This window comes from Gigantopelta aegis, chromosome 8, assembly GCF_016097555.1.
Source record: "Gigantopelta aegis isolate Gae_Host chromosome 8, Gae_host_genome, whole genome shotgun sequence".
Lineage (NCBI taxonomy): Eukaryota > Metazoa > Mollusca > Gastropoda > Neomphalida > Peltospiridae > Gigantopelta > Gigantopelta aegis.
Genome location: NC_054706.1, coordinates 34135712 through 34154033, shown reverse-complemented (window position 1 = coordinate 34154033; position 18322 = coordinate 34135712). Strand labels below are relative to the sequence as shown.

Genomic DNA, 18322 nt, shown 5'->3' with positions numbered 1-18322 from the left:
CACAGAAGATACGTTTTAAAGGATTTTTGGTTGTTCAAAGGCCTCAGAATGAATTGTCTATATTTTAACATACAATTCTGAGTTGCTAAGAAATATGCATTAAAAGCATATTTTGAAACTACTTTCAGTTAATTATACTTCTTGTTAAAGACATAAGCTCCAGTTTAAAGTCCATGTTCCTTTTCAGTTAATTATACTTCTTGTTAAAGACATAATCTCCAGTTTAAAGTCCATGTTCCTTTTCAATTAATTATACTTCTTGTTAAAGACATAATCTCCAGTTTAAAGTCCATGTTCCTTTTCAATTAATTATACTTCTTGTTAAAGACATAATCTCCAGTTTAAAGTCCATGTTCCTTTTCAGTTAATTATACTTCTTGTTAAAGACATAATCTCCAGTTTAAAGTCCATGTTCCTTTTCAGTTAATTATACTTCTTGTTAAAGACATAAGCTCCAGTTTAAAGTCCATGTTCCTTTTCAGTTAATTATACTTCTTGTTAAAGACATAAGCTCCAGTTTAAAGTCCATGTTCCTTTTCAGTTAATTATACTTCTTGTTAAAGACATAATCTCCAGTTTAAAGTCCATGTTCCTTTTCAGTTAATTATACTTCTTGTTAAAGACATAATCTCCAGTTTAAAGTCCATGTTCCTTTTCAGTTAATTATACTTCTTGTTAAAGACATAATCTCCAGTTTAAAGTCCATGTTCCTTTTCAGTTAATTATACTTCTTGTTAAAGACATAATCTCCAGTTTAAAGTCCATGTTCCTTTTCAGTTAATTATACTTCTTGTTAAAGACATAAGCTCCAGTTTAAAGTCCATGTTCCTTTTCAGTTAATTATACTTCTTGTTAAAGACATAATCTCCAGTTTAAAGTCCATGTTCCTTTTCAGTTAATTATACTTCTTGTTAAAGACATAAGCTCCAGTTTAAAGTCCATGTTCCTTTTCAGTTAATTATACTTCTTGTTAAAGACATAATCTCCAGTTTAAAGTCCATGTTCCTTTTCAATTAATTATACTTCTTGTTAAAGACATAATCTCCAGTTTAAAGTCCATGTTCCTTTTCAATTAATTATACTTCTTGTTAAAGACATAAGCTCCAGTTTAAAGTCCATGTTCCTTTTCAGTTAATTATACTTCTTGTTAAAGACATAAGCTCCAGTTTAAAGTCCATGTTCCTTTTCAAGCAAGGGGCAGGACATAGCCCAGTGGTAAAATGCTTGCCTGATGTACGATCAGTCTAGGATCGATCCCCATCAGGGGGCCCATTGGGCTATTTCTGGGATGGTGCAAATAAAAGATCCCTTGCTACTAATGGAAAAATGTGGCGGGGTTCCTCTCTAAAACTATATGTCAGAATGTTTGACATCTAATAGCCAATGATTAATAAATCAATGTGCTCTAGTGGTGGTGTTAAACAAAACAAACTTTAACTGTTAAAACATTAATATGGTAGTTTTGGTTAAACTTACAAGTTCCTGAATATAATTTTTTATTTCTATATTCTTGGTTGCTTTATAGTTCATAGAAGCTCAAGACAATACACAAATGACAACGTGTACTTTTCATGTAGGACTGGTTAATATTTTATATTGCTATAAAAGACTTCTTTTAAAATGAAGGCCTCCATGACTATATCATACCATTTGTAGGTGGGGTGGGGGTGGGGGTAGCCCAGTGGTAAAGAGCTTGCTTGATGCATGATTGGTCTAGGATTGATCCAACTCATTGACCCATTGGGCTATTTCTCATTTCAGCCAGTGTTCCATAACTGGTGTAATAAATGCTGTGATATTTACTGTCCTGTCTGTAGGATGGTGCTTATAAAAAGATCCCTTTCTGCTAATCAAAAAGAGTAGCTCATGGAGTGGCAGCAGGTTTCGTCTCTCATTATAAGGTCCTTAACCATATGCCCATTGTCATATAACCATAATTAAATGTGCTGAATGTGTTATTAAAATCATTCATTTCAACTTATTTCCGTGCTTATATCTAATTACGGTTCAAGCATGCTGTCCTAGACACACACCTCAGCTATCTGGGCTATTTGTCCAGGACAGTGGGTTAGTTGTTGGTAGTTAGTGAGAGAGAAGAGGGTGTAGTGGTCTTACACCCACCCAGTGAGTCGTTAAAACTTGTTCTGGGTGGGAGCTGGTACTGGGCTGCGAACCCAGTAACTACCAGCCTTATGTCCGATGGCTTAACCACGACACCACAGAGGATGGTTTATTAAATCAACCATTTCTATTTTTCCCCATGGTTTATATATACCTTTGGCAAGTCTAGCTGCTTTTCAGCCCCAAGGAAACCCCCACAGAGGACCTGGAGCTGGCAGTAGTCAGTCATGATAGATTGTGTTCATCTGTATCCAAAAGCAATAATCACCAACTGTCCCCAGGCTGTGACTCCAAGCTTTGTGGCATGCACTGTCTCTTCCTCAATCATGTTGCAAATTTGTTGTGTCTAAATTAATTGTGTAAGCACTTGAAGGAGCCTGGGACCAGTGGTGCACCACCACCGTCTCTGGGGCAGTTGGGGGAATCGGTGTTGTGCAATCCTTCATGCCCGTCTTGACATAATTTCACTTGTCTTCTGGACAGCTTGGACACATGAAGGATAAAAAGGGGTTGGTACTGGCCCAGAATACATCCTCCTCCGGTAATTAGCAGGAATGATGGATTTAACTCCACGTTACCTTGATGATAACTTTTTGCAACTGCCATTATCAGTTTGGTAGTCAGTTGTCATGATAGATATCATGCTACATGGACAGAGATTCCTTATTAGTGAGGGTCTTCTCCTGCTGTGCGGTTTCTTAAGCCCTCAGTACACTAATTGTTCAGATTCCCAGGACTCTTTGCTCCTATAGTTGTGTTATGTAGCCGGTAGTCAGCCAATCATTTTGGAGATAATTCATGTCGTAACTTTGTCATCCATCCGTTTGATGTCGGTGGTGCCAAGTTCCAACAATCTCTTGGTTTTTGGAGCGTGTACAAAACAAAATATCACAGAGGCTTGTTTATGCCATGTTGTACGTTAGATACATACTTGTGATTGGTATAATGGGATGTCATCTTGTCTTCCGTCTGATACAGTGTATATCCTGAATTCAGAATATTTTCAAAATCTCTTTATTAGGTTCATTTGTAACAACAGACCTTGCTATTTAAAGGAAGCTGTCATGCACTCCTCTGAGACGAGTTCAACCAGTAATATTTAGCTTTCTTAAAGCATGTCAATTTAAAAAAAAAAAAGTACTATAATTTAGGATTTAAATATCAATGCTCAATCAGTGTTTCTGCCAGAAAGAAATTTTTGGGTATGGCACTATGGAATTAAATGCAATCACAGTCAACAAGGGGCATGGGGGTCCTCCCTCAGACAGAAAATGGGTTAAGTTTAGGGTTAGGGTTAAGAAAATCATACAGTAATGATAAGAGTAATTAATTTTATAAAAGGTTAACTTTAAAACAAAACAAAATCTGCAAAAAAAATTGGGTATGGCACCATACCCGTTTTACCCTCTGGCAGAAACCCTGTGACAATATATCATCTTAAATGGCTCCCCATAGTTTAAGTTAGGGGTGCAATTAATCAGGCCCCTCATTTTTCTAATGTCAATGTGTTTGCTTGTGTCAGATATATAAGGAAACTGTTTTGTAAAATATACTTCAGACACTTCTTCCAGAATGCCCCCCCCCCCCCCCCCCCACTATTTATCATTATCCTCAGCTAGCTATACAAGTTAAATAAACTAGCCAATTGGCTAAAAGACAAACCTTAAAAATAGGAAAAAAAGAAATCCTTTTATATATGGTAATTAATTATTATAATCTGTTAAAATTTTGTTGTATAGCTTTTATTTTTACCATACACATTAGGGTTTTGGGTGGGGTTTTTAGGGGTGTGTGTTGAGGGTTGAGGATTTTTTAGGGTTGGCTTTTTTGTGGGTTTTTTTGTGGGTTTTTTGCTTATGTTTAATTGGGTCATAGGATTGTTACAGCTTTTAATTTTTTGGTGGGTTTTTTTTTTGTATGGTTAATTTTGCGTTGTTTTTTGTTGTGGGGTTTTTTGTTTGTTTGTTTTTTAATAAAGATCTTCCTATTACTATAATTGTTAAATCAGTGATGGATTGCGGAGTCCACACAAGGAGTTGTCTGTATACCGTCTTGCTGTTTTAGACAGAGACGGATGGCGTGTTGAGGAAACTGCCACCCCAGCTCGCCTGTCCCAGGCGGTGATCAGTCACTTGAGGTGCTGTCATAATCCCCACTACATCAGTGCTGGCAGCATCGTCGTTGAGATTAATAAAGATGGGATTAGCAGCCGTGCTGCAGTCAGGTGTTACTACACAGTGGCTGCTTGTTTTCGGTCCAGGTGTCGTGCTCGATCTTTCAGGAAGCCAATTCAGTTTGTCATCGTCTCAGTTTCCTTGATAACACGGATGTCCTGTCTTCTGTTGTGAAAGACAGAGAGAGAGAAAAAAAGTCCTAATAATAGAGTTAACCAATGTGGGTGGGATCTAGCTTGGTTGTAGAGCACATGCATGCTTGAGGTGTAAAGAGTTATGGGATCAATTCTCCTCAGTAGACCTATCAGGGCTTTTTTCTCTTTTTTTTCCATTTCTGACCAGGGCCCCGTTCCACGAAGCGATCTTAGCACTAAGATCATCTTAAGTGCATTAGGTAGTTATGTTTTTAAGGTAATCTTAGCGCTAAGATCGTTTCGTAGAACGGGACCCTGGGGCCTAATTCACAAAGCTCTCTTAGGCTCTGCTAGACAACAAAGCATCCTCTTTGCAAGTCTTTTAGCATTGCACTGCAATATCGCAAAGTTGCGAAAGTTTCGTGAATTAGGCCCCAGTTCTACATTACTGGTATATCAAAGATCATGATGTGCTTGTCCTGTCTGTGGGAAAGTGCATATGCCAGATCCCTTGTTGCTATTCAGTATTCAGTATCCAGTATGGCAGCATCAGGTTTCCTCTATCATAAGGGGTAGGATTTAGCTCAGTCAGTAAACAGCTCACCTGAAGTACTTGGGTTATAGGATCAAACCTCATTGATGGACCTTTTGGGGGTTTTGCCCATCCCAGCCATGGGGACTATTTCATTAGTTATATCATAAGGATTTAAATTGTTATTTTTTAAATAGTGGAATAAATAAACCTTCTGACTACAGCTTCACCGTTCATCTGATTCTCACCTATATCTAGTATGTTATCTAGTATGTTTGTGATGTTCCAACAAAACAAAATGTCTGTCTCTGTGGGAGCGGGATTTAGCTCAGTCGGTTGAGTGTTCGCCTGAAGTGCTGGTGTCACAGGATCGAATCACTTCAGTGGATCCATTCAACTGATTGGCTTTTTCTCACTCCAACCAGTGCACCACTACTGGTCAAAGGCCATGGAATTTGCTTTCCTGTCTGTGGGAAAGGGCATATAAAAGATCCCTTGCTGCTAACATAGTGAGTTTCCTTTTATGACTACGAATTATCAAATGTTTAACGTCCAATAATGGTGTCATTAAACAAAACCAACTTTAACTTTGTCTCTGTGTTAATGTTTATGGCTTCTGTGGAAAAAATGTTTTAATAATAAAATTAATTAAAGTGAATAACCACAAAGTCATTAAACCTGCATTTTCCAACATATAGGATAGCATAGTCCACAGATTCTCATATACCAGTTGTGGAGCATTGGTCGGTGGATGTATACATGTATTTGCTTGGGTTAGAGCTGTCACTGGAATACGAATCTACTACCTACCAGCTTTAAAATGGAAATAGCATGACCAAGGTGTCATTTTAAACCTAAAATTGCTATCAAGAGTGTGTGTGTGTGTGTGTGTGTGGTCACAAAGAAAACGTTCTGCTATACTCATTGTCTGTTGGGAGTCCAGTGACAACTTGACATGAATATCTGATTGTCTGTGTCCATGACAAGGTACTGCGTCCCACGCTTAACCCAGAACACCTCTGGCCATCCCGCCTGTGTGACGGGCATGTCCCCACACCACGGAGCCCACTGAGGCTAGATCGGACGAGGATTAATGATAAAATACTTGTTAGGTCCATGTGAAGAGGTGGACAAAGTTTACTCTTAATTCCACATTGTGTTCGGCTGGCTGGCGAGCGGGGGTTTCAATACGTTTTTCACGAGTAGGTGTTACACAATCTATTTTCCTACCCCATTCGTGTGCTAAACATTGGGTAGTTAAGTGACCTCGGTTGACATCTTCATACATTTTGTTGGTCTTGAGGGACGGATCTTTAAACCATGTTTAGTTTTGAATTTGAGCAGCTTGATTGTTTTTTAGATGACAGTGTATGTAGGTGTATATGCACTGATAATTGTATGCACACTATTATTTGGTTTCATAATGAAATGCATGCAGTTGAAAATGCTTAGACAGAAATCTCTGTTAAAAAGCCACCTATGTTAAGAGCCACTTCTGTAAAGCAGCCACTTTTGTTAAGCAGCCACCTTTGTTAAGCAGATACCTAAGTTAAGCACCTTTGTTAAGTAGATACCTAAGTTAAGCAGCCACCTTTGTTAAGCAGTTATCTCTGATAAGCAGCATCCTCTGATAAGTAGCAACCTCTGATAAGCAGCAACCTCTGTTAAGCAGCCACCTTTGTTAAGCAACCACCTCTGTTAAGCAGTTATCTCTGATAAGCAGCATCCTCTGATAAGCAGCAACCTCTGTTAAGCAGCCACCTCTGTTAAGCAGTTATCTCTGATAAAGCAGCACTCTCTGATAAGTGGCAACCTCTCTTAAGCAACCACCTCTGTTAAGCAGTCCCTTCTGTTAATCAAGTGTAAAATAACTTTCATTCGGGCACCAAATAGGTATAGTTTATAAATGTGCTGAGGCATCATTAAACCAATATTCTTGTCCTTTGCATTAGCTGAAGTGTACGAATGTCACATTAACTTTGCGTTGTATAAAAAACTAAAACAGCCTAATAATACACCACAGTGCTTGTAACACAAGTCTGTGACTTTCAAACTGCTGTAATTGTCTTCCACCTGAAGTTTAAAATGGCACTTAGTTGTACACAAATGACAAATGACACATCCAAACATCATTACACTTTTATGACATTACATTGTCTTCTCTTGTTACAGAAGTCATGTACTGTTTGAACCAATAAAAAAAAGAGTAGCATTTATAAGCATGCTTGATAATTTTGTTTTGATAGAATAAACTTTTATTTTATCTTTTTTTTAGAATCAAATAGATTTTCTTTTAACTGAATTTTGTATTGAGAAAGATTTGGTATTATTTCCAGAAATGAGAGACATTAAATACTAGGTTTGCCAGGTTTCACCTCCGTGTAATAAAGTTAGCCTATGTTAGTGGACAGAAACTTAAGACACACAATTTGAAGGAAAAATCAATGACAATGTGTTTAAAGTATCATCTGTGAACACACGAAAACAGCAGTCAAGACATTAAGCTGTTGTACAAGAGAGCAACTGTGGCGAAATCTAGCTCGGTCTGTAGAGTACTCACCTGAGGTACTTGGCTCAAGAGATCAAATCCCCTTGGTGGACCCATTCTCTGATTTCTTTGAAAAAAAAATTGGGGTGGGGGGGGTGCCCATCCCAACCAGTGCCTCGTAAATTGAATTTTAAAAGCTGTGGTCTGTGCACTTCTATTAGTGGGAAAGTTCATGCTGCTAATGAAAAATATATTGTGGGTTTCCTCTGACTGCATGTCACAATGACCAATATTTGATGTCCCATAGCCAATGATTAATAAATCAGTGTGCTCTAGTGATGTCATTAACTTTTCATAAGAGAGCAGCTGCATGTATTTCTTTTAAGACAGATGGTGGCTTAATATAGATTACTGTATCAGACTGATAGATTTACACTTAAAAGGTCTGTCTAACTGGGTATTATGGTCGATGAGCTAATTTGGACATCTAAAACAATATTTGTTAATTAAGACAGTTGATTGCGTAATATGTACTGTTCACTAAATAGTACATAGCAGAATGACATTTACCAATTTGTGACCTGCTACAGCTGTTTTATAAATCAGTGTTTAGAGAAGAAACTGCTATCTTATGATATTTGTTTTGATTAACATCTGGGGGTTTTAATATGCAGTTTGTTATAAAAAGGGCCACACATACCAAAGCTTTTGATATATCAATTATAGATTTCTGGTTGGAATTGGAAATAATGCAGTGGATCCTCAGAGGGGATCAGTCATCACCATCACATCTGAGATGATGGCTCTCCCCCATCCCCATTCACCTCCCCCCTCTCCCCCCCCCCCCCACCACAATGAGTCTGTCCTTAAATGTCTTTGTGAACGACCATGTTCGCAGTCGCGTCGGCTGTGGTGAAATTGGTTTTCGTCATAAAACTATGATGCTAACTAACCTTATAGCCAGTAGTGCATCCAGCATCGATCCAGCATATTTGTAACCCGACTGGGTTTTTTCAGTAAGATTATGTAGCTGTCTCCAAACTACATAAGTTATCTCCATAATCTTATAACAGCAATACACATCATTCAAATGGTGTAGAAGGGAGAAAAAAAAAAGAGGATATTTTTCCTTAAGCAAATAAATCTAAAGCCCGGTGTCTATTATGTTTTGTGAAGAGATCTCATAATGTAATGGAATCAATTTGTGTCGTTAGCTAACCATCGCATCGGTATTCATCCCGGTAATATATTCCCTTAATCCAGCTCTGCCGGTCCAAATGATCTTCTTGTTCAGTGTAAATCAAGCCTTATGGGGAGCATTAAACCCGACTTTTCCTTCCATAAAACTGCCCGGGCACTGGAAAAATAGCACAGTAAATCACGAATCAACAGTCCTTGGGGACAGTTGGTGGTGTTTTGTCCTGATGGGGGTCAGTATTTGTTATTGGTGATAGCTGTGGTTAAAATTGTGTACACGCACAAGCCATGATTGCTACTGATAGCATGATGGGGGTTGAAAAAAGAAAGATGACTGCCATTGCATTTTTAATGTAGTTAAACATGATTTATATAAAAAATATATATTTATTTGGTTTCAGGAAATTAAAAATTATTATATTTGTATAGAGCATATTTAATGTAGTTAAATATAAATTATATATATATATTATTGTTTTTATTATTATTTGGTTTGAAAATGAAAAATCACTGTTTGTCTGTCCGTCCTTCCATCTGGATGTGTGTGTATCTGTTTGTCTCTTTCATAACTATGGTATTTAGCCAGTAAATAGCCAGAGAATTTCACAATTTATATGTGTATATTTACCTTATATTGAAAATGTAGGTTTAGGTTCTGTGTATGACATAAAATCACTGATACTAGCTTGCTATTTATTTATTAATTTTGTCCATAGTGTGATCAGGGTAATTTTATTTTTTGATTGAGTGATTCATTCATTCATTCATTCATTTAATCATTAATTCATCCATCCATTCTTTCATTCATTTAATCATTCATCCATCCTATTAATTCTTTCATTCATTCATTCATTCATTCCATTCATTCATTCATTCATTCATTCATTCATTCATTCATTCATTCATTCATTTATTTATTTATTCATTCATCCATTTATCCATTTGTACGTCCGTCCGTCCATCCGTCCGTCCGTCCGTCCGTTCATCCATCCATCCATCCAATCATCTATCCATTCTTTCATTCATTCATTCATTTGTTCATTTGTTTATTAATTAATTAATTTGTTCATTCGTTCATTTGTTCATTCATTCATTCATTCATTCATTCATTGTGTTTTTTTGTTTTTTTAAACACTTGGGTCTTCTTGTATGTTTTTTCAGGAAATTCCTCCTCCTGGAGCTTATGACGTATCACAATCGTATGAAGACTCACAGATCAAGAGCAAGTGCAGGTTTGCCAAGCCACGGACGGATGCAGCCAAGAGGAAACAAGGCTCCTTCCTGTCCGCAGCCTCTCGGTTCGCCCCTCCTAGAGACATGTTGATTGAACAGCCAGATGCAGAGACTCCAGGTAACAATCACTGACATTATATTAACTACAAAGAATTTGTCATCAGATTTTAGATAGACAGTTGAATCCCATTGGCTTGAACCCTGTCGGTGCTCGAGAAGTGTTCGACCCATCAGGTAGTTTGACCTTACCATTCGATCAACAACATGCAAGTGTAACTCGGGACTGCATTCTTTTTTTTTAATTCTTTTTTTTTTCTTTTTTTTTCTTTTTTTTTTATTCACAGATTCCCTGCTACACTGTGCTTACCCACATCCAGGGGAAACAAGGGCAGGTGATCAACATGACCCAGGAATTGTTTTTAACATTCTTGGTTCGAGCATTGCGGTGTATTCGATCCTTTTTGAGTTCGACCCAACAAGATTTTACTGTATTCACAAATATGGCTTGTATCATGTTTGTACGTCTGGGCTTAGAGTGTTCAAGGGCGGGACGTTGTCCAGTGGCAAAGCGCTTGCTTTATGTGCAGTCGGTGTGGGATCGATCCCCGTCGGCGGGCCCATTTCTTGTTCCCATATACTCCTTCCCCTCCTCCGTTCTCAGAAACACTTCACAACACAGTAAACAAGACAAAACAAAGCTATATGAAAAACACAGATGCAGTGCACCACAACTGGTGTATCAAAGGCTGTGGTATGTGTTATCCTGTCTGGGGTGGTGCATATAAAAGATCCCTTGTTGCTAATGGAATTTTTTTTTCTCTCTAAGACTATATGTCAAATTAACAAATGTTTGACATCCAATAGCTGATGATTAATAAATCAATGTGCTCTAGTGGTGTCATTAAACAAAATAAACTTTAAAACATTCAGATTGCTCAGCTTCATGCTAAATTTAGTATATGACATTAAGAATTGCTCATTAAAACAATGTGGTGGTTTTTGTGGGGGGTTTTAAGCAATATTAATATAGTGTATATTATGGATCTGTAGGCAGTGCCTATATTAAGATCACTGCCAACATTTTACAATTAAACAACAATAATAATATACAAGAACCAGATGGAGACAGAGCCAGACAGAGAGACAAACATTGAATTGAATGTGGTAAAAAAAATGCAAATGGTATTTTAATTAAGCATTATGTACTCCAGATATAATTCATAGCTTGACCATAGTTATATGATTACAATTTTAGTAACAAATGTTTTTTAAGTTCATGCTAAAAATTGACGACAAAAAAAAGATATATAATTATTTTTAGTATATATTTAAGAGTACTTTTGAAATTATTAAAAACTCACTCTACACTACAAAATCCATGATAAAAATTGATGTCTCTTTGTCGTGATCTCTAACAGAATTTAGTGCATTGCTAAAAATTTACAAAAGAAAAGATATATAATTATTTTTAGTATATATTTAAGAGTACTTTTGAAATTATTAAAAACTCACTCTACACTACAAAATCCATGATAAAAATTGATGTCTCTTTGTCGTGATCTTTAACAGAATTTAGTGCATCGTGTGTATGACAGAGAACAATACCATTGGCTGTAAACACAGGAAACCCTTTGTCCCACTACGTACCATTTATTCTTGTGGAGGATGCACAACCTATAATTAGTTCTGTGCACTAATTAACCCTATGTGGGCGGGGGGGGGGGGGGGGAGAGAAATGGAAGAGACGTGCGTGCCAGTCAAAGACCGGTATCACTGCTAAGACACTGAGACAAAGACCGTGCTGGAACAAAGAGGACATTAACATTGATAGATGACATGATTTATTTGCAAACATCCTCAGCTTAATATCACTTATAGCACACTGACCACCACCACACTGACCGCCACAAGGGCCATCACATTGACCAGCGGCTGTGGTCAGTATGTGTATGTGTGTGTGAGTCTTCGAGTCGCCTGCCAGGCACACATACTTCTACTCAAATTGCTGGCTAAGTGCCGGGACTCATGGGAGAATTTATAATTATCAAGTGATTTAATTAATCATGCTGTTAATTACAAACATTCTTATGTCACCATTTGTGGCGATGGAGTAATGAAGAAGGCTAGGGGGGGTCTATTATATCAGAACATGGACTGAGACAATTTTGTTGAGGATTTACTATCAAGGAATTGGAAATTGCTAAATAAATTGTTAAGCGACAATATCTGATGGACAAGATTCTGTGATCCTCATGTCTGATGGTTTAAAAAAACAATTAATTAATTAATTAAAAAAAATAATTAAAAATTGAATATTTAAAAAAGTAAAATGTAAAATTTAATTTAATTAAACAACAATTAAACAAAATTTAAAAGTTGTTCAAATTTTAATTCTAGGCATTTTTTCACCATAGTGTTTGGATTTTTAAAACAGTTCCTGAATACAACTTGGTATTTAATTATTAATTTATTTTTGGCCTCATAACACAGTGTTGTTAGGTACACTTAATTTTGCATTGTGTTTTTGGTTTATAAACAATATATCGTATATGTCATCTGCAGGTGTTGTCTAAAATAGGTAATATATAATATTGGTTGATCTGGAACGATTAAAAAGTAATCTCATATTTGATGTTACTTTATATTATTATATTGGTTTGACATGTAATTACCTTTTTTGTGTGTTTGTGTATAAGTATTATTAAGGGGGTGGGATGTAGCCCAGTGGTAAAGTGCTCACTAGATGTGTGGTCAGTTTGGGATCGATCCCCGTCAGTGGGACCATTGGTATATTTCTCATTTCAGCCAGTGTACCACAACTGGTATATAAAAGGCTGTGGTATGTGCTATCCTGTCTGTTAGATCCATTCAACTGATTGGCTTTTTCTCACTCCAACCAGTGCACCACTACCTGTCTGTGGGAAAGTGCATATAAAAGATCCCTTGCTACTAATGAAAAAATGTAGCAGGTTTCCTGTCTGAGACTATATGTCAGAATTATCAAATGTTTGACATCCAATAGAATAAATGAATGAATGTTTAACGATACCCCAGAACAAAAAAAATACACATCAGCGACATCCAACAGATGATGATTAATAAATCAATGTGCTCTAGTGGTGTTGTTAAACAAAACAAACAGACTAAGTATTATTAAGAAACTCACTTTTGAAGCCACCATCCAATATGACCAATTTGTCAAGTACACTCAATGCATTTAGTAGCTGAGTTTATAAATAAAGTATATGAATTTCAGAGTTTTGATAAAACAGATAAACACAGCCAACATAATTATTATATTCATTAGAGTTCTAACAAGAATAGGAGATAAGCTAGATAATAATATCCACTTCTAAACTCATTGATAAGGTGAATTTTAAATATCTACTAAGCTCTTGTTCCCATTAATAAAATAAATATGACAGACAAGCTACTGACAGGGATTTAAAAAATGAATTTTTACTGTGTATGTCTCACTGAATATAATATCTAAGAACAACACAGAAATAAGTTAGCAGATGTGTAAAATTTCACCTTTATCTGTTTGTGGTACATCGTATCTCTGTTTATAAAAGAAGTGAAGTGCAAGAGTCTTTGCCTGAAATAAAAGCCATCTTTTATTCATGGAAGTGCTTTTTGAACTTAAAACCTGACTGAAAGATAAGAAAAAATGTAAACAGAGCCCTTCCCAATCCACTGTTTATCATTTTCTTACTGGCTGTGTTCTGATCCACTTGAGTGTTGGTGGGGTGAGGCAGGTGAGAAGGGAGGAATTAAATTGGAGCCCACACAAAAATAATACCAGTAAAGCCACTGACTCGAGGTTTTAGGTAGTGAAAAATATTTTTGGCTTTTACAGCTTGTTCACTGTTAATTTACACATTACTTACAAAGGGGTGGGATGTAGCCCAGTGGTAAAGCACTCGATCGATGCACTGTCAGTCTGGGATCAATCCATTGGTCTATTTCTCGTTCCAGCCAGTGCACCATGACTGGTATATCAAAGGCCATGGTATGTACTACCCTGTCTGTAGGATGGTGCATATAAAAGAACCCTTGCTGCTAATCGAAAAGAGTAGCCTGTGAAGTGGCGACAGCAGGTTTCCTCTCTCAATATCTGTGTGGTCCTTAACCATATGTCTGACGCCATATAACCATAAATAAAATGTGTTGAGTGTGTCATTAAATAAATAATTTATTTCTTTCCTTTTAATCATATGTCTGATGCCATATAACCGTTAATAAAATGTGTTGAGTGCATCGTTAAATAAAACATTTCTTTCTTTCTTTACATTACTTACAACTCATTACTTTTATTATCAGTGTTGGCAAATCCATTGTTTCTGGTCATCCTTCCTGATGTTTGTAGTAGCTCGGTAAATAAATACTGTAAATTAGGAAATGTTAGCAAGCATAAAATTTTAGAGTATTTAGCGAGGCCATACGAGGCACAAATATTTCATGATGCTAAATTTAAAGAGACTGTTCTGAAAAAACTTTTTACGATTGCTTTGGCAGTTTTTAACTGAACATGCAACAATGGTTACATGCTAATGATTAGACCAAAAGAATAGCAAACAAGAATAGCTAGTAAGTATGCATATTACTGCAATTTTCTACTAAATTTCAGTTGTATATAAGATGCATGTCAAAATTAGTCAAAACTATAATTCCAGCTGATACATTTTGTTTTAGTTTCTGATATGATGACCTCTCTAAAGTTCTATGTCGCTAATTATGTCACTTATTTGGATTTCATTTGATTTTTAAGATTGTTAATGTTTTATGATTTACCGTTGTCTGTCTCTCTGAAAGTAGGTTCTGTGGCTTTAATGTTCTAGTAATATGAGTTTAAAAAAATTAAATGTAAACGTATCTGCAAAGTTTGTGATCAACAAATCTGGAACTACTTTGCCATATTGATTTATTGCATTTCTTACTGACACAAGTCACTTTATAGCCATGCGTCAAAGGATAATAATGATAGCGTAATTTATGTTATTCAGGAAATCCATTAGCTTAATATATACACACACACACACCGTCTGATGTTTATGGCGAGGGGTGTGCCGTCTCATTGGTCTGGTAGTTTTGAGATACAGATCTGATCAAAGATCCTTCGCTGGATAAATTATTAGTTATGCCTATTTGATAATTCTAATACTTGTTCAGCCAACTAAAGTTAATCTCATAATAAATAAACAGAACTGTATGTATAGTTTCTTTGGCCGTGGTTTTTGTTTTAATGTTGTTGGGGTTTTTAGGGTCTTTTATTTGGGGGGGGGGGGGTTTGTTTTATTTGTTTGTTTGTATTGGTTGTGGGGTGGGGTTTTTTTTGGGGGGGGGGGGTTTTGTTGTTTAAAAAAATTGTTGAATATGAATTGAAGTGTTAATTTGTTAAATACCCATTTATCCCATAACTTACCCATAATATCCATGTCATAAACCCATGTGATAATTTTAGTGTATTAACCCGGTTAATAATGGTATGCAAAGTTGCACGGTCTCTAGGTAATATGTTGCTGTGGATGGGTCATTTGCTTACAAGCCAACAAGACATGTGTACCTTAGCGTAATGTTTTCAAAGATTTAGTTAAAATGCGTGACATCAAATTAATTTGTGCTAATCGTGATGACGTCCATATTACCGATGGCAGCAACTTAGTACAGTGGTTTACTAAAAATTCAGTTAAAATGTTATTTTAGAAATGTTATAGGATAAATAGAATTCGCTACTCATGTTTTTTAATATATAAAATATCAACCGATTCTATGTTAATTGGTATTTGTCGAGGCTCTGCCAGCTATCTGGGCTGTCTGTCCAGGACAGTGGGTTAGTTGTTAAAAAATACTCGTGACAAATCCTCAGTATATTTCATAGTAATTTGATATAAATATGGGTCTTTTAAATGGGATTGATCCTACAATCCCACACGCTTTTTAAATTTTCTTTTTTAATTTACAATATTAAGTTGGTCAAACCTTCATTGCACTCCATGAATGACAGCCTCAGCCAGAATTTGAACCCGGACTTTAAAGCAGAATCACAACTAAGAAACATAAATAACTGTCAAGCATGGTATTTTGGGAAATATCATCCTGTCATTATTATCCATTATATAATTTGCGGGTATTCACGATGAAAAAAAATATATATCCTTACCATTATAAATATATGTACTTATGTCTGGACAGGAAAACAACTATTATCTTCAGCTAATCAGCCTGTCTTTCTCTCTTGGCATAAAAGCATATTTCTTGTTTTCGGGAGAACTTCTTCTTTGTCGAGTTATTAATTATCTGCTGGGGACTTGACTTTTGAAAAGTCTTCGCTGTTTGAGCTGGGTGAGTTGAAGGTCTTGGGGATGTGATACAAGTGATATGGTGGTTATACAGGCCGGGATTAGTGGAGGAATGTCCCCACCCTTAGGTGATGTCAACGCGTAAGTCGCTCGAGCCACCCCCATCTTCATTACCATGTCTCAGGTTTCACTGCAATCAGTAACAGTCGACTGGGCCTTTCAGCACCTACACCACTGCAGCTTTGATCATTTCTACTTTACACAGTCTATTTCTGACTTGTTAATAGCAAGGGTTTTGGCACTATAAGTAAAGAGAGAGGGTGGGTTGGAGAGGGGAGATTTCCGGTTGTTCCTTTTCACCACCACAAAAAACACACAAAAAAACTACATTATTTTTAAAAGTTCATTTGTTCTTTTTTATTTATTTTTTAATCACTGTTAAATAACATTACTCAGACACTTTTATATTATTTAAAATTTGTTCTTGAATCAGCATAAAAATTCATTAAGTACCACTACAGAGATTTCATTTCATTTCAACTTATTTTCTTGCTTATATCCAAATGAGGTTCAAGCACGCTGTCCTCGGCACACACCTCAGCTATCTGGGCTGTCTGTCCAGGACAGTGGGTTAGTTAGTTGTTAATAATTGTTAGTGGTTAGTGAGAGAGAAGAGGGTGTAGTGGCCTTACACCTACGTTAAAACATTCTCTGGGTGGGAGCCAGTACCGGGTTGCGAACCCTGTACCTACCAACCTTATGTCCAATGGCTTAATCACAATGCCACCAATGCCGGTACTACAGAGATGATTACATGGGTTTTGGGGAGGTAACTTTATTTTTTTAAGTGCTTGATGGGTGAGCAGAAATTTTATTTCAGCATAGTGGGTTTTAGCATAATTTTATTTTATATAAACTAAGGGTACTTGAACACTTGCAGGAACTATTTGGGTTATACTTTATAAAAATGTACCGGTAGTGGGTGTTACATTCAATATATATTTTGAGAGTGGTTCATATTAGTGTTAGCTATTCTATAGGTGGTAGGTATTAAACATGCAGTACCCTCCCACAATTTGGAATAATCTCTGGAATAGCTCAGTATTCAGTATTGGTAGTGTCTGTAGCAGTTTTAAATAAAAATCCTAATGTTCTATTTTTTCATTCTTCATCTGCAAGTTCATTTAAAGCTAATAAAGTTTGCCATATAATGTCAGTTTTGTGGATAAACTTTGCAAAATATAATTCAAATAATTTTTTGGTACAAAGAAGTTCGGTCAAATGGTAGAACTTTTGTGGGATTTTAAAAATATTTTTTTAATAAATTTTTTATATTTTTATTGCATGCTCTCTGCAATCAGCCATCCATTTATCACCATACAGTGAACATCTAATAGCATGTGACATATTTCTGATTTCATAACCATGCCGCCCTCCTCCATTTCTTTCCCTTCACCAACAGACAGTAGACACTGTGAGTTTATAGACAGCCTAATATTGTCCTTAATTAGTTCTCTCCATCAAACTTATTTCACTTATCTTGCTTCACACTCGACTTGCATGGGAAAATTGACTCGAGGAGAGCTTCGACTAGCAGGAGGCTAAAGCAAGCGAAAAAAATGGCACACAGGTTCTGATGGAAGTGTTTTGATGCCGGCATCCATCAGTACGCCAATCAGCTATGAATGAGCGAGTTATTACCTCGGAAAGGGTACCATCATGGCACGCAGTCCTTCCCCACTGTTGTGGCTATTAGTGGCATAAAAGGAAGAGAATTTACGCAGCCCTTTCTGAGCCATATTGATTAAGCCTTTTCTATTCTGCCGTAATTCGCAGCGTTTACGAGTGCTCAGCTGTTTGCCTCTGAATGGTATCCATTTGTGCAACAAATTACGATATACTTTTGGCTTATTTCTGGCCCGGGCCACTTCTCTTCTCTGCGATGAGGGAATCAGAATCATGTGACAAGACAAGGAAATAAATCTCTGCTCAGTAGATGGGCGAAACCAGAGGTAATCATAAATGATTGTCCAGGCAATGAGATTGCCTGTGATTAACTTGCACCATGGCGGTCGAGTGTTTCGGAATTAACCAAACTCTACCGAGCACTTGTTCCGATAAAACATGACTACTTCTCCAGT

At 36.6% G+C, this 18322-nt stretch overlaps 1 protein-coding gene across 1 annotated transcript in view; it reads left to right on the top strand.

The window, feature by feature from the left end:
- LOC121378933 (sperm-tail PG-rich repeat-containing protein 2-like) overlaps positions 1-18322 on the top strand; it is a 117989-nt gene that overhangs the window by 56875 nt on the left and 42792 nt on the right. The window contains exon 10 of the mRNA XM_041507327.1: positions 9808-9997. Within this exon, the coding sequence (XP_041363261.1) occupies positions 9808-9997 (190 nt within the window). The remainder of the gene's footprint in view (positions 1-9807; positions 9998-18322) is intronic.